At 34.0% G+C, this 24,340-nt stretch overlaps 1 protein-coding gene across 5 annotated transcripts in view; it reads left to right on the top strand.

The window, feature by feature from the left end:
* Nucleotides 1-24,340, top strand: part of LOC128988893 (insulin receptor substrate 1-B) — a 41,262-nt gene that overhangs the window by 2,220 nt on the left and 14,702 nt on the right. Inside the window, exons 2-9 of one of the 5 annotated variants that reach the window (XM_054410652.1) lie at nucleotides 4,888-5,038; nucleotides 8,750-8,859; nucleotides 9,267-9,469; nucleotides 12,203-12,339; nucleotides 13,789-13,931; nucleotides 15,546-15,664; nucleotides 20,591-20,689; nucleotides 23,236-23,358. In XM_054410652.1, the coding sequence (XP_054266627.1) occupies nucleotides 4,916-5,038; nucleotides 8,750-8,859; nucleotides 9,267-9,469; nucleotides 12,203-12,339; nucleotides 13,789-13,931; nucleotides 15,546-15,664; nucleotides 20,591-20,689; nucleotides 23,236-23,358 (1,057 nt within the window). In that variant the 5' untranslated portion in view covers nucleotides 4,888-4,915. Of the gene's footprint in view, nucleotides 1-4,887; nucleotides 5,039-8,749; nucleotides 8,860-9,266; nucleotides 9,470-12,202; nucleotides 12,340-13,788; nucleotides 13,932-15,545; nucleotides 15,665-18,319; nucleotides 18,398-20,590; nucleotides 20,690-23,235; nucleotides 23,359-24,340 lie in introns of all 5 variants that reach the window. The other 4 variants (XM_054410653.1, XM_054410654.1, XM_054410655.1 and 1 more) reach the window with 4 other exon arrangements.

The raw sequence follows: 24,340 nt of genomic DNA, 5'->3' as shown, positions 1-24,340 counted from the left end.
AATCATCGGCATTTTTTGAGCGTTACTTTTATTTCTCGCCTGGCACTCTAAGGGTTAAAAAATACGCTGATTTTGAAAATGACGTTCTTTTTCCGAGGAAAACTACCATAAGGTAAGTTAACACAGAAAAACAACCAAAATTGTTTTTTACTAAAATAGGCCTACGCCATGTGGGTACCAGTACTCAAATTAACCTGAATAGGCCTAACTTAAGGAGATCACAAATACCTATTCAAAAAATTTTTTGGTTCCAACGTCAAATAACTTAAGCGAGATTTCCGAAAATCTGCGATGCTATTTTGGTATTTTGCTCCAAATTTTGCCTGTGTTAAAATACCAGCTGATCAGCAGGTCATTATTTTATTATAATTGTTTACTAGGCATAACACCTAACTTAACCAAACCTAACCTAACCAAACCTAGCCTAACCTACCAAGCAACCTGGCAGTGCTAAGTTACAACTACCAATGAATAGGTTGGTACTGAAAGATTTCCCAATTCCAAACAAATTTCCCATGTACTAACTTAAGATATAATTCTCCCGACTAAGTTAATTAACAGTACCCATTACTTATTTCCTGTTAAATTAGGCCTACTCTTTCCCCCACCTAATTTCCGATGATAAACCACGTTAGATGTCTCCTCACTCAAAATCCTGGATTCCCACCTGTCCCCAAATGTTTTGGGGTTATTGCTGGTAGTATAACATTTTAGTCAAAATCTCGCTTATTTGACGTTGGATCCAAAAAATGCTTGCATATTCGTGATTATGCTTAATAGACTGGTTATATGAGTACCCACATCTAAAAAATCATTTTTGGTTGCCTAGTTTTTTGCGGAAAAATAACTCCATTTTCGGAATCAGTGTTGAATTCCAAGTAGAATGAAAAAAAATTTCAAAAATCACGTTCAAACCCTAAAATGCATAGGTATTAACCACTCATTTGAATAAAAAATATTGATTTATAGATTTGGTTAGCCTATTGAAAATAACGATTACTTAGGCCCTAGGTACTTCATTCGGTTACAAACTTGGGTATATCAAATGAAATAATCTGTGAGATATTTTGTTCTCCGTAAACTTAATTTGTTGTACCGTATCGGTAGTTCTCTAAATTTCCACTAGAATTCAGGAAAATTCATTAATTGGAGTAGGGTAAAGTCTGTTTATAAAGTGAATATAAGAAATGGGACCTCTTGTCGTTATGGCGAAATAACATCGAGCAACAAGAGGTCCCTTTTCTCAGACCGTGCAGAGGCTAACTTAACAATAGTTATTTGTGCAACACGCAAAGTGAGTTGCACTTTGCACTCGGGTTAAGCACATAATATTTTTCCCACAGTTACTACAAAACAAATAAATTGGTAAAGAAATGTGCCTTCACGTTGCAAATCTGGAGTAATTAGCACCAAACTTGCACTGATAAGCGAATTGGCCACTTTGCTTTCTCAAATCAGTAAGAGAACATGTACATTGTTAGGTAACTGTAGGAAAAATGATTTATTTCGACCTTTTAAATCTTTAATACAATATTTTAACTGATAGGCTACTGTCCTGTTCTATGTTAAATGAGGTATAATGGTATAATATAATATAGCCTATAAATTATAGCCTAATTTTTAATTAAATGGTATTACTTAATAATCGATAAAAACCCGAATTTTGATACGGTATTTTTGACGTTACTAGGCCCTAACTCATATCGGCCGTACTGAAAATTTTACATTGCCGACAACAGGTCCTTTTTTGCTTCCCACATATATATCGATCAATAATTCGAATGAGTGTCTAGGACAGATAGCCTACTAAAGTGCAGCCTTCAAAATAAGAAGTCATTCCTCCAAATGATTTTAGGGTAATTAGCCTATATCGACCTCCGGACCTCATGCGAAATTAAAACCTTTTTCAAAATGGTCGAAATTTCACACTGATTTCAAAAATGATTGTCATTTATTGCGGAAACGTCCCGTTTTCCCGGAAAATGGGAAAAACGGGAACAATATTTTTTTGCTCAAAACCCACGTTATGGGTACTCAAATTGTGCGGAATTTCCTCCTGAACAAGAATATGTAGTTTTTATTACGATCACTTTTAAGTAAAATATCACTGGACAGGTTAATTAACCTAACCTAACCAAACTTAGGTTTAGAAGGTTGGGATAGGTTACTTTAGGTTAGGTTAGTTTATGTTAGGTTAGGTTGCTTTAGGTTAGGTTGGTTTAGGTTAGGTTGAGTTTTGTTAGGTAAGGTTAAGTTTGGTTAGGTTAGGTTAGTTTACTTACAATACTCATGTTATTGATAAACTAACCTAACCTAACCTAACTTAGGACCTTAGTTTAGGTTAGGATAGTTAAGTTAGGTTAGGTTAGGATAGTTAAGTTAGGTTAGGTTAGGTTGGTTTTAGGTTAGGTTGAGTTTTGTTAGGTTTAGGGGGGGGGGTTAGGTAGAGTGGCTATGGACCTGTTTTGTAGGGGAGGGGTGGGGGTACGCCGATAATCAGTCTGCGCTCTCACCATGTCCGAGCAACATCGCGGATACACTCTTTTTAAAAAACATTCAGGATGCCAGTTTGATTATCTTCCTAAGTTAGGTTAGTTTATCAATAACATGAGTATTGTAAGTAAACTAACCTAAACTAACTTAACATAACCGAACCTAACCTAACCAAACTTAACCTAACCTAACCTAATAAAACTCAACCTAACCTAGAAACCAACCTTACCTAAATTAAACTAACCTATCCTAACATAACCTAACGTAACCTAATCTGAACCTAAGTTTGGTTAGGTTAGGTTAATTAACCTGTCCGGTGATATTTTACTTAAAAGCGATCGTAATAAAATTCACATATTCTTGTTCAGGAGGAAATTCCGCACAATTTGAGTACCCACAACATGGGTTTTGAGCAAAAAAATGGGGAAAACGGGACGTTTCCGCAAAAAACTACTATCATTTTTGAAATCCGTGAAATTTCAACCATTTTGAAAAAAAAATTTAATTTCGCGTGAGGTCCGGAGGTTGATATAATTACCGATTTGAGCAAATTTCCCATATAGGAAATAAACTATTACCGTAGTACTCATGGTGCCTGGATCCGGGACCGATTTAATTTTTTGTTTTGAGGTCCCTAGATACCAAAAACACCATCCGTTCAAATTCATTTATAGGTACCTATAGATGTACACAGTAGAGAGTCAAAAATCTGAACTAATTGAATTGATTTCTTCGAATTTTCAAACTTAGCCTAGAAATGCCTTAATATAGACACATAATTAGGCCTCCAGTATTAAAAATAAAGTTCTAGGATACAGTGAATGAAATGAAAACAATAATTTTCATACTTAGGCTAAGTATTTTTGTTACATTACTGTAATTTGTTTCTTGAAAAAATATGTAGGCCTACATTGGAAACGATTAAAACACAGACTAGCTTGTCCTGTTCACTCATTTCCCTGCCGAGTGCCGACTGTTTGGCCCGCAAAATTGTAAATCATCTGTTTTCTCTGTGCTAATTCAATATTTTAAAACTCTCATGGGAAGTTCGGATTTTTGACGTGGGATTTTCAACTCTACTGTAGGTCGATATATTTAAATATATGTCCGTTAGCGCGATAACTCGAGCAATAAATGATCCGATTTTTATGAAATTTGGTACAAACGGGTAAACCTACGTTTTTTTCAAACAAGTTCGCGAACCAGCATAATCGAACCATGGGGAACGGGGGTTTATGGGGGTAAAAATGGGGTTTTCCCATTTTTTACCCTAAAAACAATAGGCTAGGCCTACTAATAAATCATATAGGATTGGTGTACAAGTAGGCTAGTGAAAGTTTTTTTTCTTTAATGTAAGGTTATATTGATTGTTAAAAAACATAGCCTACATTAATTGTTAAGGACATAGGCCTATAGGCCTAGCAAACAATTACAGAAATACCAATTTAAACTTAGCCTACATTTTGTTATAAAAACGTAAGAGAGGCTTTGGACATAGATCTAAACGTAAAAAATTTCACCAAACGGCTTTAAAAGTAGCAAATTTTCTGGGGGAGGACCACAGAAATCCCCTCCTTGTGTGAGACACCCCCATAGCCCTCCCTTGACAAGGTCCTATAACCATCACTGCAAACGCACATTTAAGTTGTTTAACCCTCAGAACTCTGAAGGCTCATTACGGCCATAAAGGCTAAAGCTGGGTTTTCCTAGGCGTGGAGAGCGGAGAGAGGAATGCGGAGGTTGAAAAAGAAATTAACATAGTGTTCCGCTCCGCTTCTAGGAAAACAGTTACATTAAATTACCTAAGACAAGTGGAGTCCGCTCTCCGCGTTCCTTTCTCCGCTCTCCACTTCCGCGCCTAGGAAAACCTGGCTTAACATAACAAATTTACAGCTACTCAGACTATAGGTTAAACTATTAACTGGAGGCTCCCGCGTAAAGTAAACAGTGGATGTCTCAGGTAGAAATTGACAGTGTTACTGGATTTTCTGGGCATTGCTCTTGTGAGGTATTTTACTGTTTAACTCAACCTTTGTTTTTGTGAGTGCCTCAAAAACTAGTTAAAAAATAAGCTATGCTAGTGTTTTTTCGTGATTATTACACAATGTATATTTAAAAAAAAGGAAAAAAAATAGGTACCTAATGCATTTGGCCTATTTAGTCAATGAATAATACACGGCTAGAGGTTAAAGGGTCAAGGAATGTTTCTGAACAGGTCATTTGATTGGCACAACGTTTCAACTGTGGTTTAGGATTTAAGTTGTAGTGTAGGTTTAAGTACGATAGTGTAGCTTGTTGAATATTTAATAAATTTATTTTGTGAATTTTTTAATATGATTACAACTCTTTACATGTAATTTAGTTTGTGTGGTTCATGTCTACTTATTATTTCAGGTTTTTGGATATCTCTAAATAAATAAAAATGTCTTCGGGAAGAAGCTGGCCAACCTTGGGAGGGTCCCTGAGTGGGGGAGATTCAAGTAAAGATTCCTCTAAGCCTTTACCTCCCGATGTTGTGAAAACCGGTTACTTAAAAAAACTGAAGGTCAGTATATCTTAACGAAGAGTCTGTAAGTTGCTTGTTATCGGTATAGAACCTAACTAGTCTATGTTTTAGCAACTATTTTATATTTTTCAATTCGGTCCTAATACCTTAAGATTATTTTAGTTCTACACCAACACCCGCATAGTTGCTATGTATATGTATTAGTGGTGAGGGGAGAGTATGAAATTCCATGTACAGGCAGTCTTCGCCAAAAGCGTTTCCAGATTCTGTAATTTTTTATGAATGTGATTCAAGCTTTCGTAATTTTTCTGTTTGTAAGTACAGTAGGTAGTACAAATTAGCTTGGTTTCTATATGAAGGGGCTGTTTAATTATATTAGCCTACTTATACCCAACAAAAGCTTTATCGTTATGAAATTACATATTTAGAATGACATGGCACTTAGGAACAGCAAGGGCAGTGTGTGAAAAATACAACAATGAATAGTAACTTTTGCAAGAAAAGGTTATTAATGTACTAGTTACTAGTTCTGAGTTTTATTCTGTTTCAGCCATCTAAGTAAAGAGCATCAATTCACTAATATAAAATTATATTTTATGGTTGTAATAAAGCTAAGTAATTTCACACTTTTCCTTAACTTTAATAATTTAACAATGCAGGCTTTATTCTTTTTTAATAACATTCAAGACGGAAACCCATTGATAGCCTGAAGATTGTTGACATCTAAGGTCATCTGCCCTTGCTGATCATTTGCAGTTCCTTATCAGAATTTAAACAAAACAACATACTGGACTACCCCAGGGTGTCAGTGTTACCGACTGTATTGATTTACTCACTTATTTATATTTGTAATTATATTTGTAATTTTCAGCAATAAAATCTTAAAATATATTTAACGATCTAACCTGTCGTCTTTATGTTTTTTTAAACAGTACGGAATAGTGAACATTTTTAAACCATCTCTTTCAGTAGCTTGGATTTAGACAGACTTATGTTAGGTTTTGCTAACACTGAAGTCAATTTTTAAAATTATTGATTTCAAGTGTTGAGTAGAAAAAAACTGTTTAAATGTGATAACTTTTTCTACCCAACTTATAAGCAGCTGCAATTTTTAAAATTACTAAAAGTACTTACCATCCAAAGCCTTTCCCTTTCTTCTATCAAGAGAGATGCACATGTTTGTTCCAAGTTTCTAATTCGCAACACAAACCTGTGTTGGGATTTATGGAACCAAAAGACAGTAGAACAAGCTTTGGAAACATATGGTTAAACAGCATGTTTAATGTTTGTTTTGATTTAAAGAACATCTAGTAAACGTACTGCCAATGAGTTCTGTCTATCAGTTTATTTTGTAATTTTTTTTTTTTTTTACTCCATCTTTCTACTTTTTTATAAGTGTGCGGGATTGATTTGTAGTAGATTCACAATAAAGGAGTTTCAACGGTTTTACTTAAAGGCCAAGTCAACCTTTTATTCAAGTATACTGCTCGAATAAAGAGTGTTGTGACAGTCAATCAAGTTTTTAAAACTTTCTCAATAGATAGGTGTTTTATTCCCTTTTCATTCTAAAATCTAATTAATTCGTAACGCCAGACGATTTTATAAGTGGATTCTATTTATTGACACTTAATTTAACTCTTGTGATATCAATCAGTGAACTTGTGAATTGACACAAGCACCAGCTAGGAGCCCCGAATCATTTTAGACTCGAGTGAGATCTTAATCATTCCGTAAATAGTTTCAGGTCACGTTGTATGTGCCTGTTTGTTCCAAAATTACTCATCATGGTTAAACAAACAATATAATTAGCAGTAACAGCTCACACTGTTATCAATAAGATGCAAAACAAGTGATATAATTAGGAGATGGATGTCCACCGCGTGACCCGTCGTTAATGAGATAACCCCTACACATTTCTGCCACAGAAACATATTATTTGCAAAAATGGTTTTTGATTACTTTTATTGCGATGACAAAACAACATTAGAAGTTATTGCTTTTAAAATGTTGTCTTATAGGCTATTTTTTTTAACATATGATTTTAATTAAAACTAAATCTTTAGAAAATATATTTGATGCTTGGCTGTGACTTTGTTGTTTATCAAAGAGAGAGAGAGAGAGAGAGAGAGAGAGAGAGAGGTCTTTGAATGAAGGAATGAATTTGTTTTAGTAAACATGGATCTTTTAATTTCATTTTCAACCCACCCCAATTTCATAGTGAATTATTGACAATTATTTAAAAAAAAAACACAATTAAATTGTAAAAATAATGCTCCACGTTGGCCCAGTAAAATGGAGGGTTTGAATACAAATAATAAGTTCTTATCGAAATTGTTGTCAAATTTAAATTGGTTTAGGCCTATTCGTAATTTTTTTCTTAGAAACAGCATAGTCTACTCTGTGAGATCTAAAACTAAAAACTTTATCAACAATGGTTAATGACGTAAATTCATAATTCAAGCCTAGTTGCTAAAATATAAATTTATAAATTAAAGATGTGTCGATACCAACATTTATCGATTCTCGGTACCAATACCATTTTTTTTTTTTAGTTTTACAAAGTTTTCAGAATGGATTGGTTATACTACACCAACCCCTGTCTTTATGTCGTTCCATTTTTGAGGTAATGGAGTGTTCTTCCAAGTAGGGCTTACAGAAAAAAAATGCATGTCGGGTATTGCTATCGGAATTGACTTTTAACGATTGATTCTTGATACCGATACCAACGGGCAAGTATCGGTGGTATTGAGAATTGACATACCTCTATTATAAACACATTTTTGTCATTACGTGCAGTATACGTTTTTTTAAACCATGTATCCACATGGTCCACATGTCATGTGTCCTAAATCCACATGTTTTTATTTGTATAGTCACTGGTTTTATTAATCATTTCCCTTTTAATGTATATTTTCCTGAATTCCTAAATAATAATTGGCCTATAACTTTGAAAAAAAAATTCCTAGGCCTAAGCATGTATTGTTGTTATGAATCACTGTGTGGTACAAAGTTATAAACTGACACTTGTTTTTTTTTTCTGCTGTTATTACATTTAGGCTGCTTTTTCTTTTGTGTGTTTTTACGTCATTTGTAACGGAACGGTTTACACCCTGGTCTTATTACTAACTAATTAATGTCAAGCTTTTGTTGCACAGTCATTAATAAATAGTTCTAATGACAAATGACATCAGGGCCCAGAAAAGATCTTGCTCAGAATCTAACCAGCGACCTTCAGATATAAAGTCAAGCACTGTAACCACTCGGCTACCCAGAGTTTTTTGGTTGAAAATATTATTAAAAAAAACTCAGCTGTAGACATTTCGACAATGCTAGAACAGAGTACAGTTCAACATCGTGCTTTTTCCATTGAAGCTTTCATTCAAAATAATATGGTCTTAAATTGCTACCCAACAGTTATTTTGTAAAAATCTTGTCACGGTCCTGTTTCTTTCCTGGTAGAGGTACTATTAAAAGGAAGCAATTTAATAAATAATGTTTCCACATTAAAAATGAAACCAACTGTAGACCAAGGTCTGTACTCACACCAAGCAAATCTGAATTGAAAATGTTGCAAAGCCCAAATCTATTTAATGTACTCTTCTCAGATGTTTTATAACACTCCTAGTACAATTGAAACATTTTTTAGTTACAAAAAACAAAGCAAAATCTGTTAGGCCTGAATATAATCTGACTATGTATTTTAGCAAATCTTTTATTAAAACCCCTGTAAAACTATGAATTTGATTTCAGACTATGAAGAAGAAGTTCTTTGTTTTGCGGAGTGACTCAATAGAAGCCTCTGCAAGGCTGGAATACTACGACTCGGAGAAAAAGTTTCGAGCAAATCAACCTGCTAAACGGTCAGTAATGTACAGTAGAATTACTAGTATAAACATCAGGCTTCTACTTTTACTAAACTACTGGTTGCAATTTTGGTTTTCTAATTAAAAGGTAATTGAAACGACAGCATAAAAATCTTTTACTGATTTTTACAAACAAAACCTGCTTGAAATATCTTAAGTTGGCTTTAACCAAAAACCTGACACTAAGTTTAGCTGGCATAGAAAACTACTAAATGCCACTTTTACTTTTAATTATTTTTTCTCGACCCTTCTTTCTTTAGTTTATTTTTCTTCGCTGGGTGTCGTACTATTGGCCTCACGTATTTGTGTCGTAATCAATCAGATAAATATTGGTGGTAAATTAGGCTATTGATTCAGCTGTGCATTGAAATACTAAATCATAAATTGTGTTCAATTTGTTCCAGGAGCATCACTTTGAAGACGTGTTTCAACATCAACAAGCGCAGTGATCTGAGACAGAAACATGTCGTGGCTCTGTACACCAAGAACGATTGTTTCTGTATTGTTCTGGAGAACGAGTCCGAGCTGAGCGACTGGCTGAAGGCACTGTTGTCTCTGCAGCAAGGAGATGACATCCCGGATGGGGAACAACCTAAGCCAACCTTTGGTAAGCAACAAATTTAAAGGAAGATCGTCATTTCAAGGTGGTATTAATTACAATCACTAAGGATCCCTGTGCAGCTATTTTTGTTCAAATTTTCAATTCTTTTCCGTTATTATGCCTTTACTAATTTTAGCCTACGTATAATTTTGGTAAGGTTAGGTCATTATTCTGAACTCTTGATATTTTTTATTCATTGTTTTGTATTAAATACATTAGCTTTTTTACGTTATTGTAAGAGATCAGTCAAAATCATGATTTTGTAACTATATAATTAACAAGGGGTTTTTTATTCCTAAGGACTTCCTAAAATTCCTACCCTTAAACAACTGGTTGTGTGTAGGGTCACCAAAAGTGTCAGATGCCGCCAATAAAAATACAGTTAACTTTTAAGCTACAGGAAAGCTAGTGAATTATTCCCTAAAATGTACTCTCTGATTATTAGGGCTCAAATTGTTCGATTGAAGAATCTTTTTTTTCATTTTAATTGATGACTATACACAAATGAAACCCCAGAACTCTACAGGCAACAACCAATAACTCATTAATTGCTGAATCAGATTAAAGGGTTGAATGTGTCGTACAATCAAGTGTCAGATCATCCTAGTGACACAACTGTAGTTACTTATCAAATGAAATATGCTAATTTTAACTACCTTAGCACATATGTGATGTGTTAATAAATACCCCCGCCGCAGCAAACCTGCCGACTAAGCGAATTTCCATTTGTCTGAATTGATTTTCAGTAAAATATATTTTAATAACATTAGGTTTAACGAGTACCTAGGTTTGCTGCTACAAGGAAACTAATAAAGTGTGTTTTTGAGTAAAATATTGATAGCTTAGTACAAAATAAATAAATTTGCCAAGTTTGATCAAAATATATCCATAAACAAGCAAACTACAACATTTGACAATATTCTCCATAAGAATAACATGGGAATTTTAAATTTACAATTTTTTTAATTTTCTCCGTTACTAACAATCAAACAAAAATACTTTTACATACTAAATTATTTGTTTTTTTAAGCTCTTTAAAAAGGTCTAAAGAGAAATCGGGAAATTTTGTGTTTTGAGGGTTAAAAGTGAGAAAAACCAATTTTTACCCCATAAAACCCCCCGTAAAGCCCCGTTCCCATGGTCCGATAGTGCTGGTTCGTGAACTCATTCAAGTTTATCCCGCTTTACACCTTTAAACTAAATTTCATCAAAATCGTACAAAAATTACTCAAGTTATCGTGTTCACGGACGTATATATATATACATATATAAAAATTTGAACGAAAGGTGTTTTTGGCCTCTGGGGACATCAAAATGAAAAAGTAAATCGGTCCCGGGTCTAGGTCTTACCGTGCCACCTACGGTAATAGCTACTTCCCTATAGGGAAATTCGCTAAAAGGGACATCAAGCAAAAAAAAAATATTTTTCTGAACATTTAAACACACATACCACTCAAATATCATAAAAATTGGAAATTTACAGTCACTCAAAGTTTTTGAACTTAAACCCCAGATTACAAGAAAGTAAAAATGAATATTAACTTGTCTTGTTGTGATTAAAGTTTGCTACAGAAATGAATACTCGACATGCAATTTTACTTTCTCTATTTATTCACATATATGATTTGAAATTTTAATCTGGTTATTGTTTGTTTCACATTATGCATATTGAGGATCAGTCTAGGCATTCAAATCAAATCAAATCAAATCAAAATCTCCTTTATTCATGAATGTACAAGTACAAAGAATAGAGTCAGTGAGTACTTATTGTTTATTCACAATATTTTAAATTGTAAAATTCCTCAAAGGAGTAAATTGCTTTTTCTACTAGGTATTTTTTTAGTTTAAAGTAAAATTTCCTACTATTACATTCATTTTTTATATCTTTTGGTAAAAAACATATATCTAAGGCCTCTATACACTGTGTTTTTTTTATAAAATTCTAAATTATGTCTGTTTTGTATAACATATTGTGCATTTCTGGTATTATATCTATTACTGGTAGGCCTACTTAGTTCTAACTGTATTTTTGGTAAATGGTGCTGCTTAGTATATTTTATTGTCTCGTATATATAAATTCCAAACACTGTTAGGATTTCCAAATTAGAAAAATGATACTTTGCACTTTCAATCCAATTTAAACTTAGCATTAATCTAATAGCTTTCTTTTGTAACAGAAGTATTTGATTAAGGTTTGATTTTGAGGTCCCTCCGTACACACTAATTCCGTATGATATAAATGAATGTACAAAAGCATAATACACCAGTTTTAGAGCCGAAAGATCACAGACATAGGACATCCTTCGAAGAGCATACAAGCCTGATGAAATTTTGCCTACAACATGCTGGACATGAGAGTCCCAACTTAAATTGTTATCAATAATAATTCCTAAAAATTTACATTAACACTGTATTAACACTGTATTATGAATCTTTAAATGCTACAAACATGTATCTGGTCACTTCTGAAGCGGTTGAGAGTATGTCTTTTATTGAGCTAATCATGAATAGAACTGTGGGATTGAGTTGAATAATGTCAAACTAGCCATGTAAACCTAATGCTAACTTAGGGCGTTAATTACATTTTATCAGCTATAATAAACCACCTGTCCCAATAAAAACAAAGAATGCTTTTGTGTGAATATATATATATTTTGCTTTTTATTTTGACTTTTAAATTAACAAATTAAGTTGTCACCGAATTGTATGTTATATCTATAACGTGTTTTTACTTGACAGAACATGTGTGGGAAGTGAATGTGCAGAAGAAGGATTTGGGACACACCAAGAATATTCTGGGCCCGTACCACCTGTGTTTGACCGACCGGATTCTCACATTGGTCAAGAAAGGCACCAATCAGCAGCTTGAGTTCTCGGTTAGTGTGTCTGCTGGTATATTACCATAGATAAAACATACTCCCTTAGTAGATTTGTCATCCTTATGGAACAGCTGAAGCCAATTTTATTGTTAGTTCTGTACGTCCAACTGTTGAGGTTATGTTTTGTTTACAATTTGTTTCTTGATATTTCAGTAATTTAAAACATCATTTAACCAAATAAAACTGCATAATCATAAACAATAACTGGTCTTCTAGTCATATAACCAAATAGTAAAGCACAAATCATGAAAATAACCCTTAAATAATAGAAACAAAATTTGTTCTACACTAGCGATCTGTGTGGACGTACATGAACTAGACACAAAAAACAAGCTTCAAAATGTACAATGGGATGAGGAGTCTACTTGTGTTGATTAGTCTATGATATTACTTTTAGATTGTGATTGGTATTCAAGAAGGACATTTAAGTACAGTAATACGTTTTTACCAAACTTAACAGCCTTAATTTCTAGAAAAGGCGACTATAAGGCCGAAAGACATAAAATAAATGGGTTTTCTACTGTGTTAAATTGCCAAGAGCCTAAGCTAATGGACTGAAGAGAGGTGAATCGGGAAATCAAGAACTGCTGTTGCAATGATCTCTCTCCACTGTTAGGCTAGGTTAAGATTTATGATTTATTATTAATGTCAATCAGCTTCCAATATTTAATTCACTTTTTAATTGTAGTTTTATTTGAAAGGGAAGTTAAAAGCTTTTTTGTTTTGGAAAGAGGTATAGTTCATCTAGCTTAACTGGAAAAATTATTGGCAAAAAAAGAAACACAAACAGTGATGGTTTTACGTAGAAGTTTTGAGTGATAAATATAGCTTTGTTTGAATTAAACCAAATTCCACCAGTGCCAGATTTGTAACTATCTGGAACTGTCTAAACTATTTCTAGGATGAGTTACGATCATGATTGGGGAGTTGGCCGACATCCTTTTTCAGTGCCCAAAGCCAGATGACAATTTGTGCTATTACAGTCATGTATATTGCCGTTTCCCAATACTGACTTCTAAATCACAGTAGGCCTATGTCAAAGTCAAAGCATGCTTTATTCTTTGTTTTGTAGCATCAGTACATTGAATGAGTCAAACATTTCTTAAAACTAATCCTTATAACTGGCTCATACATTTTTTTTTACATTGATTTTATAGTGTTAAAACACCATCATTTCTGTTGGGAAATGTTCATTTTAAGGCCAATAGTTATTTAAAAACTAATCTAGTGAGTATAAAGTAAATGTTTGAGGTATTGACACGAAAGGCCTCCCTATCATACGAGTCATTGATGAGTTGAAGAATTTTCCTCTTCTGAAAATATCGCACCACTGGATATGATATGGATGTGTTGATAAATATAGTTATAAAGAAGACAATCTTAGTTCGTATATTGCTTATTATTTGTAAATTTGGAATCCTCTAATTTCCAGTGGTTTTTATATAGTTGCAGAAAATCCGAAGCTGTGGACACCTGGACTCTTTCTTCTACCTGGAGTTGGGTCAGGCCACAGTCACGGGCTCAGGCAACCTGTGGATGCAGACAGAGGATCCGAACATAGCGCAGAACATGCATGAATCCATCTTGAGGTACCTAGAGACTCTTCTACACAGGGATTTCCTGAATAGGAGAAATACATGATAGCGAATAGTATATATTGAGAACACGGGTGTCAATTCATGGTTGTGAAGCCATGATTTAGTGTTGTATTAACCCTCCGAGTGTTATTTGTCGCTGCAGCGACACATAACACACTTTGTGTAGTGTTTAGTGTCGCTGCAGCGACTCACAAACACTGTTTACGGCGAAGGCTCTATGACTGACAAAATCGGATTGAACTGGATCGAGTTAGGTATCGTTTTATTTTACAGATTCAGAGCTTTCTCCGGAGGTCTGTCTCTAAGCGCTATTCATTTTAGTTCCAAAAATATTGTAGCAGACAGCTGACGTGCGTATTTGTAAACAGCTTGGTTATCCTCGGACCGATGACTGATGTGTTTTATTACGTTTATCATTGTTTTAGCGTTAAAAATCAAAAGTAGTGATATACGTGGTGCATTATAAGAAGATTTAAGTGATTTTGAAGGGCTGGTTGATGATCCTGAAGAAGTAGGTAGTGATATTGATGTAAATTATCAGCCAGATTCCATGCATTCTTAGCTAAACGCTATGTACTGAAATCTGTTTTTTGCTATTTGCAAATCTACTTCCTTATATTATTATATATTTGTAATCCTCATAAAATTTAGAACAAAGTGGCTATTTTCAAATATTTATAGGCCTATAATTTATACAATTTCATTGAGCGCGAACTTATTTTTTTTTTTTGAAAATTTTCCAAAATATTTTTTTTTACCTAAAAATTTTTTTGGAAACAAATGTTCCTTATGTTCTATGTATAATATTGAAGCCCATGATTTTCCAAACAAAATGGTATATAGAACAGTATAATTAACATTGTTTTCAAGCTTCTCAGATCCGTTTAAAAAAAACCTTGCAAATGAGCAAAAAATAGGCAGACATTAAGGCCAAAACAAGGGACACTCGGAGGGTTGAAGCTGAATCTCAAATTCGCTGGAAATAAAAAAAAAATATATTCAATTTTTTTATTGGCTTAACCAAATCTTGTATTGGGTTTGCCTGCTGTGTGCCCGAGCGAGCACAACCCATGTATGCATTTGTCTTAAGGCCATTATCTTAATAAAATGTATATTTTAATTTTTCTGCAAATTTTTCCTAATGTAGGCCTATTTTGCGCTGGGTTTAAAATAATCTCAGGATTTTTTAAGAAATATAGGCCTAATCTCGAGATAGTGATTAGAAATGTTGTCGTGATTGAATGACAGATGAAGACGACTTCCGCAGCTGTGTCGAGTCTATAAAATCAAATTATAGGTTTAAATTGATGCAGAAGAAAGTAGCAAACAGTAGCAAGAATCAATTTTAGAGTAGATTCAATACTGTATTTTATAAACATTTCTACTTGGAATTAAGATTTGGGATTCAAGTTTTCAAAATTTTGATTTGTGATTGGATATTCCTGTTTTTGACCATCTACTCCTTAATTTCTTCTTAAGGGGTTCTTCATTAGCTCTTATCATTTTAATTTCTCTGGCCTTTTATAAACCAAAATCAGCATTTTTTTTTAATTGAATAAATTTTTTTAATCCATGCTCGGTGTGAACAATTGTCTTTGTTTGCAGCGCTATGACTAACTGCTCCAAGAAAAGTGATTTAGTGCCCAAATCAAGGAATCGATCTTCTTCCGCAAACGAGGCATCAAAACCAATCACAGTGATTCAGCGTTGGCCGACGCATGCAGGTAAGAGTTGTCAACATTTTCAAATTTGCAACTCGGCTGGAATAAGTCGATTCAATCTTTTGTTGGGGTCGGAAGTTAGTGTAAATATGCTGGATTATGTGATTTACATTTTACAGATTAACATGTAAATAGGTGATAATTCTTGTGGCGTTAGAGTAGCTGCCAACATGTATGAGGTGCCTTACTGCTTGTATTGATGGCGAATGCAATCAGGGAGGTATAAAAGTAACAATGTATGCATCTGTTTGAGTCAGAATCTATTCTACACCTTACATTTATTGGAAAACATTTTCCCCTCGACCGATCAGTTATAACAAAAACTATTAATTCTGAAAGTAAAAAATTTATGAATGGGGAAGATATATGTTCATAAGAAACAGGACTTAATTTATCAATATTGTCACTTGTCAGTAAACGAGTACACTCACACAATCATAATTGACACAGTTCTAAGATATTGGCATTTGTGTACAATCAAATTGCATTTATTAATACAAAAATTGACCCTTGCAAAGTCAGTACACTGAACGTCATACTCACAATATGTTAATACTTGATTAAAAACTCTTCTAGAAAATAAAAAGAGAAAAAAACAAGCTAGCAGTGGTAATATGCATAGCTGCAGTTTTGCTAGGCTAGGTATTTCTTATTAGGAAATTTTGATTTGCTAGGTCTTAGCCATCAGCACTAATAACCAGCTACCCTTGTTACATTTAACATTATTATATACCATGAATGAAACTTGTGACTTATGGTCAACATGATTTTACATTATTTAGGAGATTACTACATTATATCCAATGTTATCATACAATATTTAAGAAGTGATTAGCTTTTATTCAACAATAATTACAAGAGTCATTATCATATCTACCTTATATTCAGCATTTTCATACATTATTTACAAGATTCCTATAAGAGATTAACACCAATTAACTGGAGGGGGGGGGGGGCAATAATGTAACGTATGGCACCAATTCTTAGGCTTTAATGGTTGTTGTCATAACAGGCTTACCTGAATCAAAACAAGTCCATTTTGGCACGAGAGACCCAAAAATGTCATGAATAAACAACAACAAGACAAGTTTTTGCACTGTTCCTTTACAAATATTTCAAAAGATGCCAATGACATTGACAAATAGGTGTAAAAATTGCAATATTTCACTGTCACTTACTGCATTTTTTACTAGTGGAAGTTTGAGTGAAAAAGAATTGATGTAGTTGAAATTATTTCTACCTTATTCAAATTTTCTTTGGTCAGTGAGAGTGAAATATTCTTATTATTGCGTATAGATTTATATTTGTGTTTCTTGTGCCAGGACCAACTCTTATTCAGTAAAGTCAGCTATGTGAAAAACAATCCTTAACACACTAAGGAGATTCTCTCCACACATTGCAACTCTATCATGTTTACAAATACATATTTAATACCCATGTCAATGCTGTAACCAGTTTTAAAATAAAAATGTACCGTTGAACTCCAACTATTTGAATCAATTGAGACCGTTTTACAAAATTGAGGGTGTTAAATAGAAAATAGGCCGAGTCTAGCTGATCTTTTACCATTCCGATTGTAGAACATGCCTGCAAAGCCACCATGCACACATCCGTTGCTATTGCGGAGGACAATGATGATGTTTACCGCGGGAGATGTTGATTATGTCTACATGACTGCGGGAGATATGATTTTGCCAATATTACGGAAGATGATGTTAATGTTTCCGTGACTGCAGGAAACGATAATGATGTTTACACAACCACTGGAGATATTAAAAATATTTCTGCGATCACGCCAGACGAAGATGATGTTTTCGTGACCGCGGGAGATTTGAAAGATTTTTCCACACTCAAGGAAGATGATCATGATGTTACCGGTACACAACCGTGAGAGACGAATGAGACGATATGGAATGACTGCGGGAGATGTTCAGGATTTTGCCGCTTCTTCTGCCTTTATAATACCATTACTTTAGTTTTTGGGTTTTAAAGATTGTAACAATTGAAATGGTTGGAGTTCTACTGTAGTTGAAGTAAGCCACTGACAGAGCGCTAATGTCAATTAGGTCGCACCAATTCTGTAATACACACGGTATGTCACAGCTTGATGAAAATATAATCTCCCCACTCCCACATTCTGTGGGAAGCTCATTCAACTATGTTCTTCGAACCTTAAATAAAAACTTGCCACCGTTGGTTTACATGAACAAATTAATTACTTCAATATCCAGATAAAGCATTAACTTTTGGATACAGCCCTGAACTAACTGTTATTGATTTATCATTCATATTATGGAACATAGATAAATGAGCCCCTCACAGACACTGCTACAGTCAAAATGATATTTTCTCTCTTACAGTTTAAAACTATGCAATTATTTGTATGGTATAAAAGACGCCATAGTTGCAATACATTATTCTCTAAGTTTGGCTTTGTTATTGTTTTCCATAGAAGTCAGCAATATAGATTAACACTCACTGTTGGTGGCTCATCAACTACTTTACTTTTCATTATAAAACTGGCTACAGTGTGAACATGAGAATGGGAACAGTTTGTAGTGTTAGTGACCTTGGTAGGAATGTCAATACTAACGTACACTCGAGATATACCTTGTATACATTGTGGGTGACGCGACGTGCAATGTGTTGCCGTTGCAGAGGGATCATTGCCTTGCCACAAGGAGGGGAGCAGTGTTGCTACCAGCCCCGCCTCCGTCACTGACTCGTCACACTCCGGTACCGTTACCATTACAATACGTTTGTTGTTGGCATGCCTGTCCCGCTTGCATGCGACTGCGCTTATAGACGACAAGTGGGAAATGGTGTTTGGTTTTTGTCACAGTTGCATTAAAAATCTCCGGAGAATTGAGTTTTGATTGCCCATTCATTAAATTTTGTACTCTTTTAGCTCCAAAGTTTGAGATATTGGGAAAAGTTTTATTAATAAAACTTTTACTTATCAATGCCATTAAAGTATTCAAGTTTATATCTGAGGGTTGTTCACATCCTGTCATGGCCATGTCTGGAGTGCAAGTGTTAATTTAAATCACTAAATAAACCCTGCAGTTAAGAAGTTCAGTAGGCCTAATCCACTTTTTAAGAGTTTCCTTAGAAAGTTAATTTATTATTAGGCCTACACACTTTTGATTTTTACATTATAATGCAAACTGTAAATGAATGATAATGATTAAGGCTTTTAAATGCTTGGTTTTGATGAGAGGTTTTTAACTATTTAATCATTTGGTATATATTGTGGTGTAAGCAATTTCCAGCAAGGAATTCACGATAATTTCACCACATGTCACTAACAACAATGACTGAGATTTTTTTAACAGTTTGTTGTGGCATTGACCTTTTTGAAAATACTTTTCACCATTATCATTAACAGCGTAAGCTTATTTCTCTGTACATTTTTTGTGTTGAGTTGTGTAGCTAAATCATGTTATAAAACATAAGGATTTTTGTTAATTGTTAGGATAAATTCATTGTTAGAATTTTTGAGAAGAAGAAATAGATTACTTTTTATGATAAGATAAATCTTTGGTTGAATGAATTTAAATTTGGAGGAACTGTTAGAAATCAGTTACAATGTTACTATTAGTTACGCCGAATATTTAAATTAAATAGTTACACCGAAGTTTGGTACAAGTGGTTAATTTGTTTGAGTTGGTGGAATTCTTTGTATTTTCATCATTTTGAAAGGGTATAGGGTCAAAGAGAATTTGGTTTAAATGCCAGACATCGCAATTAATCATCTGAAGAGGAGATTACTAAATCGGTTTTAGTTAGTGGAATTTAATTCACCACCGAAATAATCTATATTTAATTAAGAGTAATTGGCCATTAAATCATTTTAAATTTCAACCTTAGTCAGGTTTTGTGTTGCAATTCAGCCTTAGTGTATTTCAATGTGTGATTTAGATTTTAGCAAAGCTTAACAGTGTGAGCTTTTTGCTTTGATAATGCTTTTAATTTAATTATTTGCTACTGTGTTACATTGTTAGCATTTGCTTTCTGTTAATGCTTGCATACTTATTGTAGTGCTTCAAATGCTTTTGCAATCATGTAGGTTACATTCCATATAATTCATAGCTTGCTGGTTGACAATCATACATGTAAATGTTTCAATACATCAACTAGTCACTTGTTGTTTTTTTCATTGACAGTAATTTAGTGATGATCATACCCAAAAAAGGCATCATACAATAAATGTTATAACTTTTATGCAGTAAGCAGAAATCACATTCCGTTTCTAAAAAAATATTTCTTACAGAGAGAGTACCGGTAGGCCTATTTTGAATACATTCTCTTTTAGTTCAAATATATTTTTTATGCAAGCAGAAATCTTCATTGCAACATTACTAACGGTCAATGAACCTTGTATGTTACTGTAGTAGTCTAATATTTCTCACTGCACATAAAGACACTCTCGCCAATCCAGTGAATAAAATGGTTTGGATCTTGATAGGTACTCTTGTTTTTCAGGAGAAGGCCGCGTAAAATGCCTCTTGGGCCGTGGCAGACAGACAGACAGAGATGAGACTTGTTTCGGCTTCTTTAATGTATAAAACGTAAAAATAACCTAAAAATTTATAGTTTTGAGCAATATACAGACAAAACTCTAATTGTATTTATATAGATTACAGATAGGTACTCACTTATGTTACTGGATGTGTTTAGTGCGTTTTCAATTTTCCATTTCAATTTATTTTTCTTTGTTGGCCTCACTAAAAATATTAAAACTTACTCTTATAAACTATTAAACGTTTATAATTCCAGTGATGTTTTTTAACAATCCGAATGCTTAAAGCAAATCAATAGTTTGTTTATCGAGCTGGCCAGTGAAGTATGTTGAAGCACTGCAATAATGTCATGTTGGAATGTTACTTTTGTGAGTGTAGCTTGGGAATGGTGGCATGCGTGTTTCAGTTGTGTTAATCGGAAGTATAAAGGGCTCCGCTAACACTCAACATCGGACAGTCGAGTTGAGCGCGGCTCGAACTAACCAACGAAGACATTCCGTATCAGGTAACATACAAGGAAATGCCACTGCCTATTTATTCTTCTAAACTGGTTCTTTAGGCCATCCCTTTATCAAGTAATCCCTCATTAATCCTGACTCATTGGGGTTTTGAAGTTATCCAAGTTATATAAATATAAAGATGTAGTGTCTAGGACTGGGTATCTCTTACAGATAGATGCAAAAGTATAAATACAGGACTGTACGGTACAATTCCAGAAACTCGGCGTAATGTAGACCGGAAATGTGTCAAGTTGGAAAAATACTGGGGATTAGGGACAAAATTGAGACCTAAAGTCGGGACAACGAAAGTTTGCAGTTGAGGGAGGAGCCTATTTACCACGTTACTTTGAAGGAGCCAATGAGGACAGTGCGTTGTTGCCAAATCTAATAATACCAGCTGATTTGAAAATATTGTTTAGTATTTTAATTAGTGTTGTCAACGGGCCATATGGCTACGTAGCACTAGCCTTGTCTTGTGATTGGCTGCCGCCAACTGCAAACTTCCGTGGTCCCGACTGTAATGCAGTACATTTTCCTTTCAAATCAAATTCATATAGCATAAATTCATACAATAGGTATGTGTAGCTCATGTTTTCCAGTCTCAAAGTCTGCACAGTAGTGCTTCTTTACGAGAAATTATTTACAAGAAACAAATAATCTTCCGAGAAGTCCGGACTGTCGTTTATTGCGTGCCGAGTTTGTCAGACTTATTCAGTTTACCTGTAGTTACCTTTTTGTATTAATTTTTACATTTAACATTCAAATACATACTTCTATTACCTGTAACATAAATCCGAATCATCTATTAAAAATTGTCATTACTGTTTGAACCACCCCTCAATTATGGAAAATTTTTATTGAAAACTGTTTGAAAGTGCATTTCTTCCCTACTGCACTGTTGCACTGACATCCTCTGTAACGAAAGCATGCTACCCATAAAATCCACGAGTTTTAGGGTGGCGCATTCCAAACTTAGCTGCTAGAAGTTTTTGTAAACTGCTGTCAAAAAGCTGCCCAGATTGAGTGGATTCAGTATTTTAATAGGGTCTGGATTAATGAGGGTTTACTGTATTTCTATAAATATCTTGTTTTCATTTGACATACATCATTCTATCTTTATGCTAATCAGTATTACTTTAATCTTTTACCATATAATGGTGGTGTCTAGCATGTTTTATTCTATTTTCATGCTTTTAACACTTTTTATTGTATAATTTCAACATGCCTTCATGTGATATCCAAATCTCTTGACATGTGAACTAAAAGTTGTAATTAAAATCCAGAACCAGACAAGATCATTTTCAAACCAAGTAAATTTGTCAGCTACAATTTTTGGAAGAATATTGAACATTTTCATTGAGTTTCACCAGGAATTTAGTTTACCCTGGATAACAAATTTGTTAAAAGAGAAATGTTGATGTGTCGACAATGTATTATTGAAAAGCCAAGATTTAGCATATAAATCTTCATTTATTTTGCCTCATTTAGATAAAAATGCTTTGTATGCAATACTGCAAGTGTTTATGTGATATATTATTCAATTTAGCAAACTAGCCTAGCTATTAGATTCTAGTTGGCCTATCAAATGGTGACCGCTTGCTTTTTATTTGTCAACGTCCGTTGTCCATTTAGTTTTGTAAATATTTTGTTGCATTTTGTACTTATATTATGTTTCAGCCTGGTGTTGGCATGTATATATTGCTACTGCTCCCCCCTTATTGCATCTTTTATATTATTTCATATAAGTAACTGGTCAGATTTTTATTCAAATTTGTCATTTACTTCATTAATTTGTTTACAAAAATTTCAAGAATCAATTTTCAAATGTTCATTGTGATTAATTTGTCATAAATTGTTTTGATGTGTATATTTTTGCTTATATTGCCCTTGTTTTCACTGTAGTCCTGCAACTCTTTATTTTTAACCTTAGATAGACCTATTGATTTTTGTTCTAAGAAATTCACCATCAGTTAGGATTTTTGGTTACCATTATGATTTTGTATCCATTCCACTGTTGTAGAACAGATTTTAAGAGTTTCACCTGCCACTTTGATATTTGGACCTTGAATTGCATAAACAATTGGAATTGAGAAACAATAAAAGCTAGTAGACAACTATGCTACGGTACTCATTCTGGTTTAGTGCTTCACAAGTGTTCATAAGTTTCCAAAATCTGCCTTTTGGTATTGTGAATGTGAACCAAGATTTAAAAAATCTAAGATTTTTATGTTTTACTGTTGTTAATAGAACAATTTAATCTCCAGATAGATATGTAATATAAATCCCAAATTAATATCTAAGGAATAAAAATTAATTAAGAATTGGGAAGAAATTACAAAAGTTTAAAGAATTATTAACAATGCAGGGACTGCAAAGAACCTTGGCTATCTTTTTGTCAGTTTCAAAATTTTATCGTAATCACAAGAGCTTCTCTGCCAAAAACACAACATTAACAAAATTCATATTTTTGAAATATATAAAAAATAGGCTACCTTTACCTTTAAAAAAAATGCAATTTGGGCGGGAGAGCTGAATGTGGTTTTTTGGGCAGCTCTGGGACCTGGAGTGGGAACTCATCATCGCACATATTCGTTTCCCCTTTCCCCCCTCCCCCCCTCTCGACGCGCCAGCACTGGTACCAGACCCACCACCAAGAAACCCGCAACCTCACATAGTACGTACCCATTTATTTTGTGTTATTGCTTGAGATTTTCTTTTGAGTTTTATCTTTTTACCTTGACGGTTCTTTTTTATTTATTGGACGTTGAGGTCACATACAGTAAAAACCCTGTGATTTGTATTGTAGAAAAATTTAATCTGATCCCTAAGGCTGGGTGCACACTGATCCAGCATTTCACCTGGAGCAAAATGTTGCACAACGATTTGCTTGAAGCGTTTTGTTTATTTGCTTCTCCAGTGTGCAGGAGGTTCAAGCGTGATTCAGCATTTGGTTTCAAGCAAAATTAAGAAAAATAAATATTATGTTTACTGGTCCTATACTACAGTATTGTTTTAACATAAATATATGACGAGGAAGTCAATGTAGCTATTACTGTATGTCAGTTTTTGCATAATGCTGGACTAAATAGAAAGACAACATTGGGTTTACCCAATCAATCTGTTGATAAACAGCTTTCCACTCAGAAATTAAATCAGATCCAGGGAAATTTTACAATTATTGTCGAATAATTGCTATACTATTTAATGAGAAAGGTTTTAAATACCGTAAGGAATTATTGTTAGCTAAAGTCGTGATGGTTATATAAATAATGTGAACTGAGTAACCTTGGTAATTTCTTAATTATTTTACTACTTTGCATAGGCTGTATGACTACCAAAGTGGTAGCAAGAAAAATTAAACAACAATATTGTTCAATGGAAATTCAAAATATAATTGTTAAGCTTTAACGAAACTTCAAAATTCATCTTTCAAAGAAGAGTTATTTTTTAAACAACAAACGGTCAATTGAATTTTGAAAGCCACTAAGCTTTACTAGCTAGAAGGGATTTGGCGCATGCGCAGAACGTTTTGCTCCTTGAAACGTCAAACACTGTGCTGTATGGGATTCATTCGTCGAGCAACTGCTCAAATGTTTCAATGCGTTGCGAGGCGCCTCGCAAAGTTTGCTTGATCAGTGTGCGGCGTCCCATTGAAA

The sequence above is a fragment of the Macrosteles quadrilineatus genome, unplaced genomic scaffold (genome assembly GCF_028750875.1).
Source record: "Macrosteles quadrilineatus isolate MER2022 unplaced genomic scaffold, UCM_ALF_1.0 Scaffold_3__2_contigs__length_128488019, whole genome shotgun sequence".
In the NCBI taxonomy this organism is placed as follows: Eukaryota; Metazoa; Arthropoda; class Insecta; order Hemiptera; family Cicadellidae; genus Macrosteles; species Macrosteles quadrilineatus.
The sequence above is the reverse complement of the archived record's forward strand: the minus strand, read 5'-3'. Positions and strand labels throughout refer to the sequence as shown.